The 18153-nt window shown below is 54.6% G+C and overlaps 1 protein-coding gene across 1 annotated transcript in view; it reads left to right on the top strand.

Moving 5' to 3' along the window:
• Sim2 (single-minded family bHLH transcription factor 2) overlaps window positions 1-18153 on the top strand; it is a 45617-nt gene that overhangs the window by 20646 nt on the left and 6818 nt on the right. The window contains exons 5-10 of the mRNA XM_013027426.1: window positions 2337-2422; window positions 3934-4133; window positions 7649-7755; window positions 12562-12709; window positions 13938-14106; window positions 15403-16164. Coding sequence (XP_012882880.1) covers window positions 2337-2422; window positions 3934-4133; window positions 7649-7755; window positions 12562-12709; window positions 13938-14106; window positions 15403-16164 — 1472 coding nt within the window. The remainder of the gene's footprint in view (window positions 1-2336; window positions 2423-3933; window positions 4134-7648; window positions 7756-12561; window positions 12710-13937; window positions 14107-15402; window positions 16165-18153) is intronic.

The raw sequence follows: 18153 nt of genomic DNA, 5'->3' as shown, positions 1-18153 counted from the left end.
CAAAGCAACACATTTGTGTTGAAATATATTGGTAACTATTTTCCATTGATTCCTTTTGTAATCTTATAAATTTTATGCATTTAGAAAGTATTGTGTGTCTGTGTGTGTGCGTGCACACACACACACACATTTGGTCAGTCTAGGGCTTAAACTCGGGGCCTGGGCACTGTCCCTGAACTTTTGTGCTAAAGGCTAGTGCCCTACCACTTGAACCACAGCTTCACTTCCAGCCTTTTGTGGTGAATTAGAGATACGAGTCTCACAGTCTCCGGAGGACCTAAGATTACAGGCGTGAGCCACGAGCACCCAGCAGGATCTAGGTTTTGTGCCATGACATAAATCAGTTCAAAAAAGCCCTGGACGTCACACAAATGAATCCTTAAATTACCATCTGCATGAGTGGTAGGGAGTTTCACGATGTATTCCAGCGGCCCTGCCCTTTTAACTCAGTCCAACAGCCCGAGAGCCCACCAGGCAGGCACGCCAGCTAATGGCCCTCATGTGTGCCTGGGCTGTGGAACGCAACTTGGCCGAAGTTACCAGTGGAACAAAATGCAAAAGAGGAGACATCAGGAGTCATGTGAAGAGGGTGCTTCTCTCCTGAGCAGGTTGTCCTAAGGCTACAGAAGGCACTCGCTTCTCAGACCCCTGACAGATGCAGCCCTGTGCCCCCTAAATCCTAGCTCCAGAAATAATCATGAGTCTGGTCTTTTCCAAGAGCCTCCTGAAACCAGATTCGGGCTGTTCTGTGATTTCTTACGTCCTTGGGAATGGCTTTTCTCCCTGGTGCCCTTTCCTTTCAAACATCATAGTCTCCAAACTTGTTTACAGAATGAACGCAGATGAATCTCAGAGCCCTGGGGAGACCTTTCCACCGCCTGTTCTCTGGGGTTCAAGTCTTAGTCACAGCATTAGAACAGAAGAAGCGCTGAGGTCTGGGAGCATTGACTCATTTCAATACCAGCCAAGGGAAGGATCAGAATTGGCAAGCCTTTCATTTCCTCTCTAACTAACTTCAAATTCGCAGAGCTCGTTTCCTGAGTCTAAAGTGATAAATGTGTGAGACAGAGGCTCTCCCTCCACATTTCCAGGCGACACCTTTGAGACCTGAGCTTCTACATGTTCCTTGCCTGGTTCAGGCAAGCAGCCATGTTGGAAGGAAGCCTTATGCCTGGAGCTCCCGACCGTGGGAGGCATGGCGGGTGAAAGCTGGCGGTCTCCGTAGGCAGTGAGGCAGGGAAAGGGGCCTCTGAGGCAGCTCCCCTCCTCGGCAGTGCCCTGACAGAGGGTAGAAGAGCTTGTTTCGTTCTTAGTGATGCTCTCATGTATTAGCCTATTAGCCTCCACCAAGTGCTGTTCACAAAGCATGCGGGCCTCGGGGTTCTGGTGTCCCTGCGTTTCCTTAGAGGACTCATTCTGCATTTGCAGCCATGCCCCCCAGAGATGGGGCGGGCTGTGCAGGAAAGGAATCAGAGCTTTGCCAAAGCCATGAGGCCAGGGCTGGGAATGGAAGCCAGAGCTTTGCTGGGAGTGAGCCACAGTTCAGCCAGCAGGAGGCTCGCGTGGCCGCAGGGATGCTTTTGCCAGGGCAAGGGCTGATGGGGACTGCTGCCCTGAAGGAGTCTGCACGCTTTCCTGAGCCCCAGTGCTGGCTCAGGTTCTGGAACCACCAAGTGGCTCTGAGGCCTCAAGAGGGGAGAGCATGGCAGGTAGAGCTCTACCATCTTCCTTCCTTCCTTCCTTCCTTCCTTCCTTCCTTCCTTCCTTCCTTCCTTCCTTCCTTCCATCCCTCCTTCCATCCCTCCCTTCCTCCTTCCCTCCTTCCTTCCCTCCTTCTTATCTTCCTTCCCAGGTTCTTTCCTCTTCTTCCCTCCCTCTCTCCCTCCTTCCGTCCCTCCCTCCCTTTCTTTCTTTCCTTTGTGTTGTGGTACTAGAGCTTGAACTCTGGGCCTGAATGCTGTCCCTAGCCTTTTCACTCAAGGCTGGCACCCTACCATTTGAGCCATAGCTCCATTTTGTGTTTTGTTTTGTTGTGGGGTATTTTGGTGGTTAACTGGAGATAAGAGTCTCATGGACGTTTCTGGCAGTGTGGGCCGATCCTCAGATCTCAGCCTCGTGAGTCGCTAGGATTATAGGAATGAGCCCCGGTGGCTGGCTCCAGGTTGACTCTTTCTAGGCTCTAGTCCCATCTTTCTCTGGAGGCCATACCAGTCAGGCATGGCTGCTCGGAGCCTGAGTCTGCTGGACCTGCCCTGAGAAGCCCTGCGTGGTGTTCGGTGGGAGCAGAGGGGGAGGCTAGCGGGACGGTGGCCGGTCTAACGTGTGCCTGCTTTCAGAGTATGAACTAGAGAGGTCCTTCTTTCTTCGCATGAAGTGTGTCTTGGCGAAAAGAAATGCAGGCCTGACGTGCAGCGGGTACAAGGTGCGTGGGACTCCCTGGCTGGGGTGTGTGTGTGTGACTGGAGGGGTCTCAGGTCAGTGGGAGGCTGCTGCTGTCCAGCACCTGGGCCTTGTGCTTTGCGTGTTGTCAGTGACCCTGGGGCCTCCTGACGTTCCACACTCCAGGGCTGCGGGGAGCGATCACTGAACCCGGCACCCAGGAGGGGACTCTCACGCTAAGGCTAGGCCCCCAGGGAAGCGTGCTCTGGGCATCACGCCAGTCATCGGGTCCTTAGCAGAGAGGTCAGGCGCAGGGAGCTGAGGGATGAGGGGAGCGCAGATCCCAGCCTGGCCCGCGCTCCTTCCCATCAGCCTGCTGCAGCCGCTCGCCCTGGGTGATTGGAGCAGCGAGGAGCAGGGCATGCCCTGGGGGCTGGCCGAGCTGCAGAGCTGCCTCGGCCCAGAAGCCACTGCTGTGGCCCGCAGCAGAGCCACCTCCTCCTTTTGTCCCCTTTATTCCCAGGAGGAATAAAGATGCCGTGAAAGGGAGCACCTTGATGCCTTTGGCCTCTTTCTGGAATGTTCCTCCCAGCCTAGGGGCCCCTTTGCCCCAGCTTCTTCTCGGCTTTTATTTCAACCCCATAGTGTACGTAGTATATGTGACATGCAGTGACTGCATTTTTTTGTCAGTCATGGGGCTTGAACTCTGGGCCTGGGCGCTGTCCCCGAGCTCTTCAGCTCAAGGCGAGCGCTCTACCACTTGAGCCACAGCGCCACTTCCTGTTTTCTAGTGGTTTATTGGAGATAGGAGTCTCACGGACTCTCCTGCCCTGGCTGGCTTTGAACCTCAATCCTCAGATCTCAGCCTCCTGAGTAGCTAGGATTACAGGCATGAGCCACTGGCACATTTTTAAAAAGAATAGGAAAGTTGGGGCGTCGCTGTTCACCACTAGCATTAGAGGGGCACGGTCTTTCTGACTTCCACTGATGTAAATGCTTCCAGTCTCTCACTTCTGTGGAGCAGGTGTTTCTGGGGCCCCGGAGCCACACTCCCAGCCCGGGCACAGAGTGTCCGATGGAGCTGGAGCGTTGTACATGCACATTCTCCTTCCCCCACCACCACCACCCCCGCTTCTGAGTTTTTGTTTTGTTTCTGTGCTGCTACTGGGGCTGGAACTCAAGACCCAGGGTACTCTTGCTTGGCTTTTTCACTCAAAGATGGTCCTCTACCACTTGAGCCACAGTTCCACTTCTGGCTTCTTGGTGGTTTAGTAGAGAGAAGAGTCTCACAGACTTCCCTGCCTGGGTTGGCTTTGAAAGGTGATCCTCAGATCTCAGCAGCTGGGATTCCAGGTGTGAGCCACAGGCTCCAGGTTGACACAACTTGGTTTCTGCTGAGCAGTGGCTTGTTTGGCTTGTATGGCTCCGTCAGAGCTGGGCTGGGGAATCAGCACCCCAGCACCGTGGAAGGCGGGGAGAGGGGGGGGCAGGGGAGGGGCCTGGGGAGGAGCCAAGTGCTGCCCCCCCATGACATCCCCCCGCCCCTACCCCCAGGTCATCCACTGCAGCGGCTACCTGAAGATCAGGCAGTACATGCTGGACATGGCCTTGTACGACTCCTGCTACCAGATTGTGGGGCTGGTGGCCGTGGGCCAGTCGCTGCCGCCCAGCGCCATCACCGAGATCAAGCTGTACAGCAACATGTTCATGTTCAGAGCCAGCCTCGACCTGAAGCTCATCTTCCTGGATTCAAGGTGAGTCCCCAACCTGCCGCCACCCCCGACGCCCGTGGCGGGCACTGGCCCCGAGGGCAGCGTGCGCGGAGCCACGCCAGCACCGAGGGCCGGCCGGAGACCTGCGAGAGAGCCGAGTCCAGCCACTCGGTGCCTGCTCTCAGTGAACTAACACATCGCATGGAGGCTGAGTCACCTCCCTGGGGTCGCCGTGCAAATATGTGGCAGAGCACAAGTTTTCTTTCTTTTCCTTCTCACTTTTTCTTTTTCCTTTCCTTCTTTTTCTCTTTCTTCCTTCTTTTCCCTCCCTCCCTCCCTTCCTTCTTCCCTCCCTCCCTTCCTCCCTCCCTCTCTCCTTCCTTCCTTCCTTCCCCCCTCCCCCACTCTTTCTTATTGTGCCAGTACTTGGGCTCGAACTCAAAGCCTGAGCATTCTCCCTTAGCCTCTTCACTCAAGGCTGACACTTGAGTGAAAATCAGAGGTAGGACTCTCATGGTCTTTCCTGGCTGGCTGGCTTCAAACCCTGGTCCTCTCCACCTCCTGAGTAGCTGGGATTATAGGCTGGAGCCAGCAGCGCCTGGCTGGTTGATACCCTCAGGAGGGAGGGAGGCGAGCAGGCTGGGTCAGCACTGCTTAATGAGTGGAAGAGAAGGAAACTTCCTAGTGCTTCTGGCCCTGCAGTCTTTTGTGCTGAGTATTGGGACACTTCTAGCAACATCTGTTGGCCAATCTCACAGGAGGGACTGAGGAGGGTGGCCAGATGTGTGCCAGGGAGCCCTGCGCTGCCACCACAGGCTTTGTCCTGCTGCTGCTCTGTGGTCTTTGCCGCGGGGGGAGGGGGAGGGGGCTGGTCAGGCCCTGGGAGGTCAGCAGGGGCCGGATCAGTGCAGAGAGGTGGCTGTCTGTATCCACATATCAAAAGCCACCATGGAGGTGGGGCCAGAGGTCCAGAGCCCCAAGTCTCAGGAGTGAGGAGAGGAGCTTTAGAGGCGGACACTGTACCCCCAGCATGTTCCAGATCGGCTGCACTCCCATAACCTGACCTGGGGGCCTCGGGGCGTTCCCTGGGAAGCTGTAGCTGGTGCCATTGCAAATATGAGTAAGCCTGTGATTGGGGATTTGGCAGACCAGGCAGGGCTTGGGCTTGGGGTCTTCAGACTCCAGAGAGCATCCTGCCAAGCGCTTCCCTGACCCTGTAATTGTGTCCTCTGATGAGAAAGTGAATGGCTGCGCTTCTGATGTGGGTAGGCATCGGAGCACACAGAAGCACGTGTCACCAAACAGGACTCCGCAGCTCTCAGTGGGTTATGACCCCACACCAGGCAGAACGCAAGTGAGAGGCGATGAGAGGCCGCGGTTCACATCCCGGTGAGGCGGTTTCCTGGCTCAATCCCAGCTCACATTTCCTATCCGGGAGGCCAGGGCCCTGGTCCCCATCTCCTCCCCGCCCCCCAGCTGCCCCCCAGAGCTGACTTTTCCTTAGTCCTCACCTCCTTTGGAGTCTCTTGTCCCTCTCCATCTGTCCAGAATGCCATCACCAAGACAGTTAAGACGCTTCTCCTGTCCTGAGCCTGGGAAAGGAAGCCCTTGTCATATGCACAGAGCACACACCAGGGCCAGGGCCAGTGGGCGGGGCCAGGGCCAGTGGGCGGGGCGTTCAAGGGCTAAAGTGTGACTTGAATGAGGAAGAAGAGGGGTCCTGCCTCAGAAACGCCAGCAAAAGCTTCCGCTTTCCGGAGCTGGCGGCCTGCCTCCCACACAGCACTCACTCGAGGTTGGCATTCCAGGGTCTGGGCTCTCCCATAATCCCCCTAACATGAGGATTAAGCCTGTCCACTCCCCCCCCCCCCCAGTTCTTATCAGGAGAGACCAGCCAGCTGGAGAGGCCAGAGGCCAACTGTGCTGATGAGCAGCGTCCAGTGTAAGTTGGTGCCTGTGGCTCACGCCTGTAAGCCTAGCTACTCTGGAGGCTGAGATCTGAGCCATTGTGGTTCAAAGCCAGCCTGGGAAAAAAAGTCTGTGAGATTTATCTCCAGTTAATGAACAAAAAATTGGACATAGAGGTATGGCACAAGTGGTAGAGTGCCAGCCTTGAACAAAAAGCTACTTGAAAGCCTGAGACCCTGGGTTCAAGCCCCTGTACTGGTACAGAAATGCACCAACAACACTGTTTAGTATAGAGTAGGGATGGAAACATCCATACGTACACTAGCCAGCAGGTAGCAACAAACCCAGGTGCCTATCAAGAGGTGAGTGAACAAACAGCACACGAGAGGGGGATAGAATATTATTCAGCCATGAAAAGAATGACATCTGACACGTTACAACGAGAACGGACCGGAGGCGAGGTCAGGGAAGAAGAGCCTCTGCTGGGCAGACCAGCCCACCGCTCGCAGCCCGCTTCAAATCCACCAGGCGCTGGCTGGTGGGAGGAGCAAAGGGGAGATAGGGGCAGCACAAAGCCACGAGCTAAGAGGCAAACAACCATTTTTTGGGTCTTGCTGCTCGTTCTTCTGAGTGGCCTTCACTTTCTCTTTGTCAGGTAAAATCTTTGCTACTGTATTATAACAGTGCTGCCGTTCCCACCTTTATTGCTAGGCTGTGGAGAAGAAAAATCTTCCACAGCGGGCATCAGAAGATAGGTCTCAGAGGCCTTGTGCTGTGTCCTTCTACTTCGGGGACGCATCTAGAGTAGACAAATGGGACAGAAGTTGAAGGGAGGAACTCCAGGCACTGGTGGCTCATGCCTAGAACCCTGGCAGTTCAGGAGGCTGAGGTCAGAGGATCCTAGTTGGAAGCCAGCAAAGTCCCCAAGACTCTTATTTCCAATTAGCCTCTAAGACGCCAGAGTGGAACTGTAGCTCGAGTGGTAGAATGTCATCTTTGAGTGAATGAGCTGAGGGGACAGGTTCTAAGTTCAAGCCCCAATACTGGCAGAAGAAAAAAAGGGGGGTGGACTGACTAGAGGAGACCAGGGACAGGGAGGGGAGCCAAGGAGCCAGGACTCCCGGGGAAGCATTGCTCGGTGTGTGATGGCAGCGTTGGCATCACCAAAGTGGTCAGGGTGCTGGTCGCACAATCACAAGAATGTCGTTCAGACTACTGACTTTTACAGCTAAAATGTACAAAGTTTTAGCAGAGTAAAAAACTGAGGCTCACATAGGACTGTTGCTGCGGCGCTCCTGTAAGTTCTTGCTCACGGTGACAGCTCGGCCCAGTGTGGAATCAGAGTTCGAGCCTAAGGGAGCTCAGAGAAGCTGACCCGCTCCTGCCATCCCACACGGGCTTCCAGCCAGCGCGGTGGCGAATTCCCGCGCGCACAGCGCTCCATCCTGCCCGGGGCCAGAGTTCAAAGACTTGCTTCTTATTAAAAAAAAAAAAAAGACCATGTCTCAGTTTCCAAAATCAACAGCTCCCGCCCCCCGCCCCCAGCCATGAGTCTTTTAGCACTTGATTAGTTGGCAAAACCAATATTAGTTTAAATGAAAGACAGATCTACCCAGTGGCGTGACTCTCGGAGCGGCCTCCTCCCACAGGGTGACCGAGCTGACGGGCTACGAGCCGCAGGACCTCATCGAGAAGACGCTGTACCACCACGTGCACGGCTGCGACACCTTCCACCTCCGCTACGCACACCACCTCCGTGAGTAGCAGCTTCCGGGCGGGGGAGGGGAGGCAGTGGGGGACCAGGAGCAGACCCAGCCCTTGCTTGGTGCCATCTTTGTGCAGATGTATGTATGAATCGGACAGACCAGTGTGACCTTCTCTCCTCTGGAGCAGCAGCCTTCCCTTTCCCCCATCCCCATTGGCAGATTCTCCAGCGCCTGTGGGCAGCTGCTCAGTAGAACTGGCAGGGATGGTTGCTGTGGCATTGGTCCAGTTGGAGACCGAGGATCGGGAGCACTGGCTGTTGTAGAAAAGCTGTCATCCTTTGCAATAGCATCAGACACTCGTGGAGCCCTTCCTAGATTATCAACCCGGGAGGACGGCTCTCGCGCGCAGCATCTTAGTTTTACCCCCCCCCAGGGTGATGAGGTGCAGAGGGTAGAGCCTTGTGCCCAAGGTCGCCAGCTGGAGGGGGCAGAGCAGAGCCGCTGAGCTCCGCCCTGCTGGGCGTTCAGGGGAGGCCGCATGGCTCCCCAAAAGAAGATGTAGCTGTTTGGAACCATCTGGACGTGCGGCGGGTGCTCTGACACCTCGGTGTTCACAGAAGCGAGGGTTTTCTTCTAGAATCCAAATGGAGGCCAAGAATAATTGGGTGGATTGGAATGCCCCCTCCTCCTGCCATCCTGCCCGGCCAGGCCCAGGGTGCTGCTTAATGGGGTACTGCTTAATGGGGTACTGCTTAATGGGGTGCAGATGGTCAGAAGATCTGGGGCTCCAAGGGGGCCCGCATGGCGTGTTCCCATACTGCCTTTGGTCAGCGTCTCAGGTGATCGTGGGCTTAGTTGTTGTCCTGGCTTTTGTGTGGACCCCAGACCCCAGAACATGGTATTATCCCCTAAGTCACCATGGGCAGAACCCCACAACAACCAGGACTTGGGGTGAATGGACATCTGGCCCCTGGACACAGAGTTCATTTTTTTCTTCAGATGGCCAGATCATGGCCTCCTACACCCATGATTGTCCAGAGCGGGCTTGCTCCGGGAAGCGGTGGTCATTCACCCTGTCAGGGGACCTGGAAGCCCTCTTTAGCAGCAGGAAGAGGGTGTCACGTAGACAGTTGGGTATTTGGAAGACCTGAGTGGGTAGGTGTTGAGGGGAGAGGGGACAAAGGAGGTGCTCTGCAGCCCGAGGGGACTTATGTAGAAGTGACTGAAGCTGGCACCTGCGGCTCCCTCAGGCTGAGACTGAGGACCAAGGTTCGAAGCCAGCCTGGCATCAGAAGGTTTGTGACACTCTTCAATTAACCACCAGAAGAGGGGAAGTGGAGCTGTGGTGCAAGTAGTACAGTGCCAACCCGGAGCAGAAAAAGCTCTGGGACCACTCCTGGGCCCTGAGATGAAGCCTAGGCCTGGTGCGTGCACATGCGTGTACACACACACACACACACACACACACACACACACTCTGACTGAAATAGGGGGAGTGGAGTAGGACCTGAGCCAGGGATGAGGGGGGCACCCCCCCAAGTTCACTTCCAAGGAGTATGTGGAGCTCCTGCAGCCTTCATCGGGAGGGAGCAGGTGCAGCGGCAGCGGGCAGCTCTGCGCAGCCTCTCCTCCTCCCCTCCCCGCCTCTGCCCGACTCTGCCGCTGAGGCCAACGTCCAGGTGGGGCAGGGCTGCCTCCCGGAGGCCGGTCTCCTTGTTGTGGACAGTGGCCTCTCTTCACTGGGTCTGGTCCTCGTCTCCCCTTCTTTGTCTTCTTTTTTTGTTGGTGTTTGTGGGGCTTGAATTCAGGGCCGAGTGGGCCCTGTCTCTGAGCTCTTTTGCTCAAGGCTAGCACACTACCACTTTGAGCCAATTTTTGAGTAATTAATTAGAGATAAGAGTCTCACAGGGACTTTTCTACCCAGGCTGGCTTCACACTGAGATCCTCAGCTCTCAGCCTCCTGAGTAGCTAGGATACAGGCATGAGCCACTGGTGCCTGTCCCTGACCTCCTCTTCTTTTTTTTTTTTTAATTTTATTTTATTTGTGAACATACTGTACAGAGGGGTTACAATTACATGGGCAAGATAATGCATACATTTCTTACCAAGCATTGCAGCCTCCTCCTTTGTTTACCCTTCACCTCCCTTCCCAGCCTCCCCCCTCCCCCCCCACCCAATCCTTCCCCTCCTCCCCCCCAACCAACATTGTAAAGCTCATTTTTGACATGACAATTTGCACTTCTCATTGTTGCAACAGGTCCACCTGAATCCTTAAACGACTTGTTTTTCCCCATCTCCTCCACAAGTTATACTGACATCAAATATATTGAAAGCGGGGGTTATACTGTGGGGGAGGCCTGACCTCCTCTTCTTATAGAGAAGGTGACTCCTATCACCTAAGCACCTCTGGAAGGCCCTGTCTCCTGCAGTGGCCTCCTGAGGGAGAAGGGAGGGCCTGAAGGAATGAATTGGTCATAAGGGTGGACTTTGACTCCTGTGTCCTCTCTCTTTTATGTTCTGATGGGAGAGGCTAGCTTGAGGAGACAGGCGGCAAGTCTGAGAAGTTGTGTGTGCACTGTTTTGCGTGTGCGTGTGTGTGTGTGTGTGTGTGTGTGTGTATCCCTCCTGAGGCTTGAACTCACTTCCAGCTTTTTGATGATTAATTGGAAATTAGGATGTACTTACATTCCTTTTGTTGTTGGTCGTGGGGTTTGAACTCAGGGCCTGGGCTGTCTCTGAACTTTATCACTCAGGCTAGCTAGCATTCTACCACTTATGCCACAGCACCTTTCTGGCTTTTCAGTGGTGAATTTGAGATAAGAGTATCAGGGACTTTTCCTGCCCTGGCAGGCTTTGAACTGTGATCCTCAGAGCTCAGCCTCTGAAGGAGCTAAGATGACAGGCGTGAGCCAGCAGCGCCCAGCAGAACTTCCTCCTTAACCAGCTAGTCCGTGCCTCACGGGTCCCTGCAGTGCACATCGGCGCGTGGCTCGCGTGAGTTGCTCCTTGCGGCGAGAGCTGGGTCCATGGCCAGGACCAACTGACCTGACCTAGAATTTCTGTACCAAAGTGACCTTGGAAAACCAGGCTGGCTGGGCACGGATGGCTCACACACACCTATGTTCCCAACTATGGTGAAGGCTGAACGCTAAGGACTATGGTTCAAAGCCAGCCCAGGGAGGAAAGTCTGTGAGACTCTTATCTGTAGTTAACCAGCAAAAAGCCAGAAGTAGAGCGGTGGCTCAAGTGTGAGCCTTGAGTGGAAAAGCTCAGGGTCAGTGACGGCAGCGCCTAGGCCTTGAGTTCAAGCCCTGGGACCAGCAAAATTAAAAAAAAAAGGAAAGCCAGAATGTCTGGCTTTCATCTAAAGCACAAACCACCCCAAACCCAGAACCCTCGTAGGCCATGGTGCTTGACATACCAAGGCAGACAGGAACGCGGTGCAGGGCCTCTGCTTGTGGGGGCTCACGGCTCAGGGGACCCCTGGCCCGTTATGGCTCTCTAGCCTGGGATCATTTGGGGCAGTTAATGAAGGGGGATAGGAGGAAGGACCTCATGACTAAGCCAGGGGGAGGGGCAGTCTTTGCAAACACAGACCACAGGCTGAGGCCAGACAAAGACACTGCAGTCTTGCTTTGCATTCAGAAGGGGGATGGTGGGTGAGACTTCCCGGCTTGGCAGTAGGGAAGGGAGCTACAAATTATGGAGTACGATGCAGCCACTAAAATGATGGCCAATTGGAATTTATAACATTATGGGAAATGCCTATGATACGATGTGAAGAAAAGACAAAAGGCCTAAATAGAGAAGAACCCTAATTGTGAAAAAATGGGCACACCATAAACACACGCACGTGTGCGCACACGCGTGTGTACACACACACACGCAGACATGCTTCCATCTCCACGCACGGATCTCAGTGCTGGGTGTGTGGCTCCGCGGTAGAACACTTGCCTAGCAACTGTGTGAGGCACTGAGTTCAAACCCCAGAATGTAGGACAGGAGACACAGCCCTGAGCGCCTTCACTCAGCTTTGTCCCCTACTCTAGGCCCCCTGCCTGCCAACCTGACACCTGTGAGGGGGTCATGGCTTTGGGCATGCTGAGGCTTTGGGGATGCTGCTCAGTAGCCCCAGGTTTGTCCTGTGCATAGACCATGAGCTCCTGCCCCAGGTTTCACGAACTGTGTCCTGGAGCCATGCTGTAAAAGAGCTGCAGAGGAGGTGGTCAGAGGCCAGGGGGTGATGGGGAAGAAAAGAATCCAACTCTCCATTGACTTTTTATTTTGTTTCTCTCTCCCTTCCCCTCTCCCTTCCTTTCCCTTCTCCGAGATCAGGACTCAAACTCGGTATCTGATGCTTTTGTTCATTTGCTGGTGCTCCACCACCTAAGCCATGCTTCCAACTCTATTTTTTTGTCAGTAGTGGGTCTTGAACTCTGGGCTTGTCCCTGAGCTCTTCAGCTCAAGGCGAGTGCTCTACCACATGAACCATGGCACCACTTAGGTTTTCTGGTAAGGTCATTGGAGAGAAGAGTCTCACAGACTTTCCTGCCTGGGGTTGGCTTTGAACCATGATCCTCAGATCTCAGCCTCCTGAGTAGCTAGGATGACAGGTGGGAGCCACCAGCGCCTGGTCTAGGTTCCTCACTCTTAGCATTTTGGATACTAGAAAGCAAATCAGAGTTCTTAATGCGAGAGGTTGTTCCACGGATGAATGTGTGTGTGTGTGAGGTTGTTCCACGGATGAGTGTGTGTGTGTGTGTGTGTCTGAGGGAGAGCGAGAGTACGCGTGCATGTAGGCTTCCCTCCTCTGTCGGCCCTCCCAGGGCCTCACCTGTGTCACCTTGTGTTTGCAGTGCTGGTGAAGGGCCAGGTCACCACCAAGTACTACCGGCTGCTGTCCAAGCTGGGCGGCTGGGTGTGGGTGCAGAGCTACGCCACGGTGGTGCACAACAGCCGCTCGTCCCGCCCCCACTGCATCGTGAGTGTCAATTATGTCCTCACGTAAGTCAGCCCTATTTGTTTCTCTCCTGCTCTCTCCTCCCGTCTGTCCCTCATCCCATCGCCTGAGCAGCACCATGTCCCCATCACGCTCCCTCGCTCGCTTTCTCTCTTTCTGAAACTGTTCATTTGTCTCCTTGTTTGGTTTTGTTGGATCAACCCAGCAGCTGGGGAAGGTCCTATTGTTGATGTGCAGTGATGATGGCCAGAGTACTGGGCAGAGCGGGGACGGGACAGAGCTGAGGCCTGGCGTGGCTCACGTCCCAGCACAGAGCCCAGGCCAGGGCATGGAGGGCACAGCCCTGTCTCCACAGGTCCCCCAATCAGGGATAAAACCTGGGCTCTCGTGGCCACAAGCCCGTGGGTCACCTTGAACACTGCCTACCATTTCCCCCCATCTTCCTGTATCACTTGATGCAAATGACAGCAAGTATGTGACTCTCTAAATCCCACTCCTGGGGTTTTCAAGTCCATGTTTTCAAGTCCATTTTCTTTCTTTTTAAAACAAGCCCTTGTTGTATAGCCGGGGTGGCCTTGAGCATCCTGAGTGCCGGTATTTCAGGCATCCACCGCTGTACCTGGCTCAGGTGCAGATTCTTCGAAGGCCACCAGAAACAACAGGACTGAGACTTTCCCAAGAATGTATATTCCATTTCCATACACATTAACTTCCGCAGGAAACCACCGGCCCCCCGGCTGTGGCCCCAGTGAGGATTTGGGCTCTGGGTTCTTTCGATCGCTACAAGTTTTGGAAGTTATTTTGGTAAAATCTTTCCAGGAGACTAGCTCCTTGATTACTTCTGGACAATTAGGCGTCTTGGCCTTGTGGGTGATTCTCCTTCCATGAAGACTTTGCTGACTTGGCTTGTCCAGACAGAGATGCTCCCCAAAATGACCCTTGGGGGGGATGGAAGCTAGGCTGACCCCGGCAGCTGGCCGCACTCCATGCTCCGGGGGTGTTGTGCAGGGAACAGCGAGGCTCCGCATACACAAACTGCCCGAGGGGCGCTCAGTGGATGGCGTTTCTGCTCTTTAGGCTGGTCAGCCTTGCCAGGCTGTCTGGGAGGTGCCTTGGGGCTGGATGAGGTGGCACAAAGCCGTGCCCACCTCCTGCTGTCCACACCAGACTGTGCCCACTGTGGGTGTGCGTGGGCGGGGCCTAGGCTGCAGCCAGGAAAGCCAGGCTTCGGGAACCCTTGCCCGCCCCCTGACTCCCGCTCTCGCTTTCCAGGGATGTTGAATACAAGGAACTTCACCTGTCGCTGGACCAGGTGTCCACTTTGAAGCCCCAGGACTCGTGGCGGACTGCCTTGCCTACCTCACAAGAAGCCAGGAAATTAGCGAAACCCAAAAGTACAAAGATGAAGACAAAGCTGAGAACAAACCCTTACCCCCCACAGGTAACAAGCCTGCTCTGCAGCGGGGGGGTGGGGGGGGGTGGTGGTGGCATCTGTTCCCGGGGAACCCCAGGACACCTGGCCCTATTAGGAACGGTGACTCAGATACTCAGCGGGGGTGTCCTGGCTATGAAAATAATAGCAAATAAATGAATCAATAAGAAAAATATTGGGCACTGGTGATTTACACATATCCTAGCTACTCAGGAGGCTGAGACCTAGAGGATGGAGGTGTGAGGCAGCCTGGGCAGAAAAACACATGACTCCTATTAACCAGCAAAAAAGCTAGGCTAGTTGTATGGTTCAAGTGGTAGAGCACCAACTATTAGCCAAGCAAGAACACGGTCATGAGTTCAATCCCTGATAATTGTGTATGTGCATGCACACAAATAAGAACAAAGTATATAAATGTATATAAATAAATGTATATGTATATATATTCTTTTTTCCTCCCTCCCTCCGTCCCTCCCTCCCTCGCTTCCTTCCCTCCTTTCTTCCTTCTGGGCTGACAATGTAGTTTAGTGGTAGAGTGCTTGCCTAGCATGCATGAAGCCCTTGGTTCAATTCCTCAACACCACATAAACAGAAAAGGCCGGAAGTAGCACTGTGGCTCAAGTGATAGAGTGCTAGCCTTGAGCAAAATTAGCTCAGGGACAGAGCCCAGCCCTGAGTTCAAGCCCCAGAACTGGCAAGAAAAAAGAAAAAAAGCTTCCTTCCTTCCTCCTTCCTCCCTCCTTCCTCCTTCCTTTCTTCCTTCTTTCCTTCCTTCCTTTCTCCCTTCCTTCCTTTCTCCTTCCTTCCTTTCCTCCTTTCCTCCTTTTCTTCCTTTAAAATGAAAACACAGCCAGTCACCAGTGGCTCCTTCCTATAATCCTAGCTACTCCGGAAGTGCGATCTGAGGATTATAGTTAAAAGCCAGCCTGGGCAGGAAAGTCTATAAGACTCTTATCTCTAATTAACCACTAATAAGCCGAAGGTGGAGTTGTGGATCACAAGTGGTAGAGTTCCAGCCTTGAGCAAAAAACCTAAGGGATTGTGCGGAGGCCCTGAGTTCAAACCCCAGTATTGGCTCAAAGAAAAGATGAAAACTTTCCTTTAAAAAATGCTGTTTTTGTAAGTGGCCGCGGGAGCCGTGGGGTCCCTGAGCGCGGGGTGTGCGGTCGGCTCAGGGGGATGAGCTTTGCCCCTGGCGCCGGCACAGGTGCAGCCCAGCCAGGGCGGGGCCCAGCCTGGTGAGATGGGCCTTGCGCGGCCCATGGCCACTCACCCCGCACCCGCATTGTCTCCCTTGCCACACAGCAGTACGGCTCGTTCCAAATGGACAAACTGGAATGCGGCCAGCTGGGAGACTGGAGGGCGAGCCCCCCTGCCCATGCCGGGGCCCCCCCAGAACAGCAGCCCTATTCAGAAGGCGGGGATCTCCTGTACGCGCCGTCCTACAGTCTGCCCTTCTCCTACCATTACGGACCCTTCTCTCTGGACTCGCACGTCTTCAGCAGCAAAAAGCCGGTGCTGCCGGCCAAGTTCGGGCAGCCCCAGGGATCCCCGTGCGACGTGGCCCGCTTCCTCCTCAGCACGCTGCCCGCCGGTGGCGAGTGCCAGTGGCACTATGCCAACCCCCTAGTGCCTAGCAGCCCATCCCCAGCTAAACACCTGCCCGAGCCGCCTGTGAACGCAGCCCGGCACAGCCTCGTGCCCAGCTACGAAGGTGAGTCCTGTTGCCGCCACCCCACCCCCGCTCCTCGGGGAGCCAGAGGGGGACCGGGCCCTCAGGACAGGGCTGGGGCTGCTGGGAAAGGAGTCCTCACACGCTGGGCAAATTCCCTGCTTCCGAGCTTTCCTCGCATCCTGCACGAGAGGGAGGACTGGGTGGCGGCCACACGTGTCTCAGACAAGGGAGGAGGAGAACCCGAGTGTCCATCCTCCTGTGACCCCGACCCCATCCACTCTCCAGAAAGGAAACAGTGGCTGTCGCAACCAGCCCTGTCCTCCGAAGCCCGGCCACCCAGTTACATGTCTTTTACTCTGTCCCAAAGTGAAGATAAGAGGCCACGGCTTTGGGTGGGCGCTCGAGGCTCACGCCTTTAACTCTGGCTACTCGGGTGCCTCGGATCTGCGGATCACCGTGTGATGCCAGCTGGCAGAAACATTCAGGAGACTCTTATCTCTAGTTAACCAAAATGCCTGAAGTGGAGGTTTGACTCAAGTTATAGAGCACCAGTCTTGAGTGAAAAAGCTAAGAACCCAAGGCTCTGAGTTCAAACCCCAATACACACACATGCACACACACACATTAATAACAACAGTACTAATGAGGATAATGATAATAATACAAAAATAAAAAGAGCCAGACAGCAAAGTCCATGAGTCTCTTATCTCCAGTTGACGACCAAAAACCTGGAAGTGGAACTCTGATCAAAGTGGTTGAGCTCTGGCCTTGAGCAAAAAGCAGCTTAGAGACAGTGCCCAGGCCCTGAATTCAAGCCCCAGAAAACCAGACTGGGAATACATGGGCTCAGGGAGAGAAATGCCACTCACCAATGCATGACAAAAACCCAAGATAAACCAGGTGTTGGTAGCTCACACCTGTAATCATGGTACTCAGGAGGCTGAAATCTGAGGATCACTGCTCAAAAGCCCAGTTAGAGAAGTCCTTGGGATTCTTAACTCCAATTAATCACCAGAAACAAACAAACTGGAAGTGATGCTGTGGTTCAAAGATGGTAGAGCACTACCTTGAGCAAAAGAGCTCAGGGACAGGTCTGAAGTTCAAGCCCCACAGCTGACAAAAGCAAAACCAAAAAACCCAGGCATCGTTTCTCTCCATGTGTGGAAGGGAGTGTGGCCGCGCAGTGTGGCCTCCCTGGCCTCAGTGTCACTGTGCGTGACGTCAGGCTGGGCCCGCCGCTGCCCAGGCCAGCCTCACTCTGCTGCCCACTGGCCCACTCCTGGCAGAGGACAGGGGACAATTTTTAGCTGTAGTAAGGCTTGCTTTGTCCAGACCAGACCACACCGAGCAATTGCTCTACAGGTGCCACTAATGTGATTGTAAGGGTCCAGCCAGGACAGCGGGCCCCAGAGACGTCACACCAGAAGCTCACTTAAGGGAGGACTAAGAAGAGAACTTCCTGGAGAGTTTGTCCTGTCTGTCATTCTCTCTGAAGTGTGTAGGGCTCAGCTTTCTAAGCGAATCCCGGGCATTGCTGTTCCACATTGTAACCAGTCTTCAGGGCTGGGACTCCTGTTATCTCCAAATCTGACAAGATGGACAGTCATTGCTGAAGTCTAACCCTGGTGAAGAGGACATACTTTCCCAAAGATTTGGCCAACACCACACCAGCTTGTCACCAACCCATACCAGGAGCCAGTGACATGGCCCTCAGAATCCCTGATACCCACAGGGGCGGGCTGCTGGCCCACAGAGAGGGGAGAGCACAGGCCAAGGGTCCTGACCACAGTGTCTCAGTGTTTATTCCACGTGCATGCCAAGTGTCCCTAGTGGATGCATGTGTGCACATTTGCTCTGGTGCTAAGGACTGACCTCGGCCTGGACACTGTGAGCTTTTTCCATTCAAGTCGGGCGCTCTACACTTGAGCCACAGCTCCATTTCCAGCTTTTTGGAGGTGTGTGGTTCGAGTTAAGAATCTCAGGAAGGTTGGAGGTGTGGCTCAATTGTGGAACGCTAGCCAAGGAGTGGAAAGCAGTAGGTACTGGGTTCAAATCTCCATCACACCCAACCACTCATGGATGTTCCTGCCCAGGCTGGCTTTGAGCCACCATCCTCAGATCTCATCCTCCGGAGTAGCTGGAATTACAAGCGTGAGCCTCCTGCGCCCGGCTTCATCTATGGCCCCAGAGACATTTCTACCTGCCTCTTGCCACTGCGGCCAGAACAAGCCTGGGGAAGGGCGAAGGCGGTGGGTGGGCTGACCGCGGGACAGGGCAGGGGGCGCGGGTGGGCTGATGGCGGGGCGCAGGGGGCGTGGGTGGGCTGATCTCGGGGAGCAGTGGGTTGTTCTGGAGCGCAGGGGGGCGCGGGTGGGCCGATC

This window comes from Dipodomys ordii, unplaced genomic scaffold (assembly GCF_000151885.1).
Source record: "Dipodomys ordii isolate 6190 unplaced genomic scaffold, Dord_2.0 Scaffold104, whole genome shotgun sequence".
In the NCBI taxonomy this organism is placed as follows: Eukaryota; Metazoa; Chordata; class Mammalia; order Rodentia; family Heteromyidae; genus Dipodomys; species Dipodomys ordii.
The sequence above is the reverse complement of the archived record's forward strand: the minus strand, read 5'-3'. Positions and strand labels throughout refer to the sequence as shown.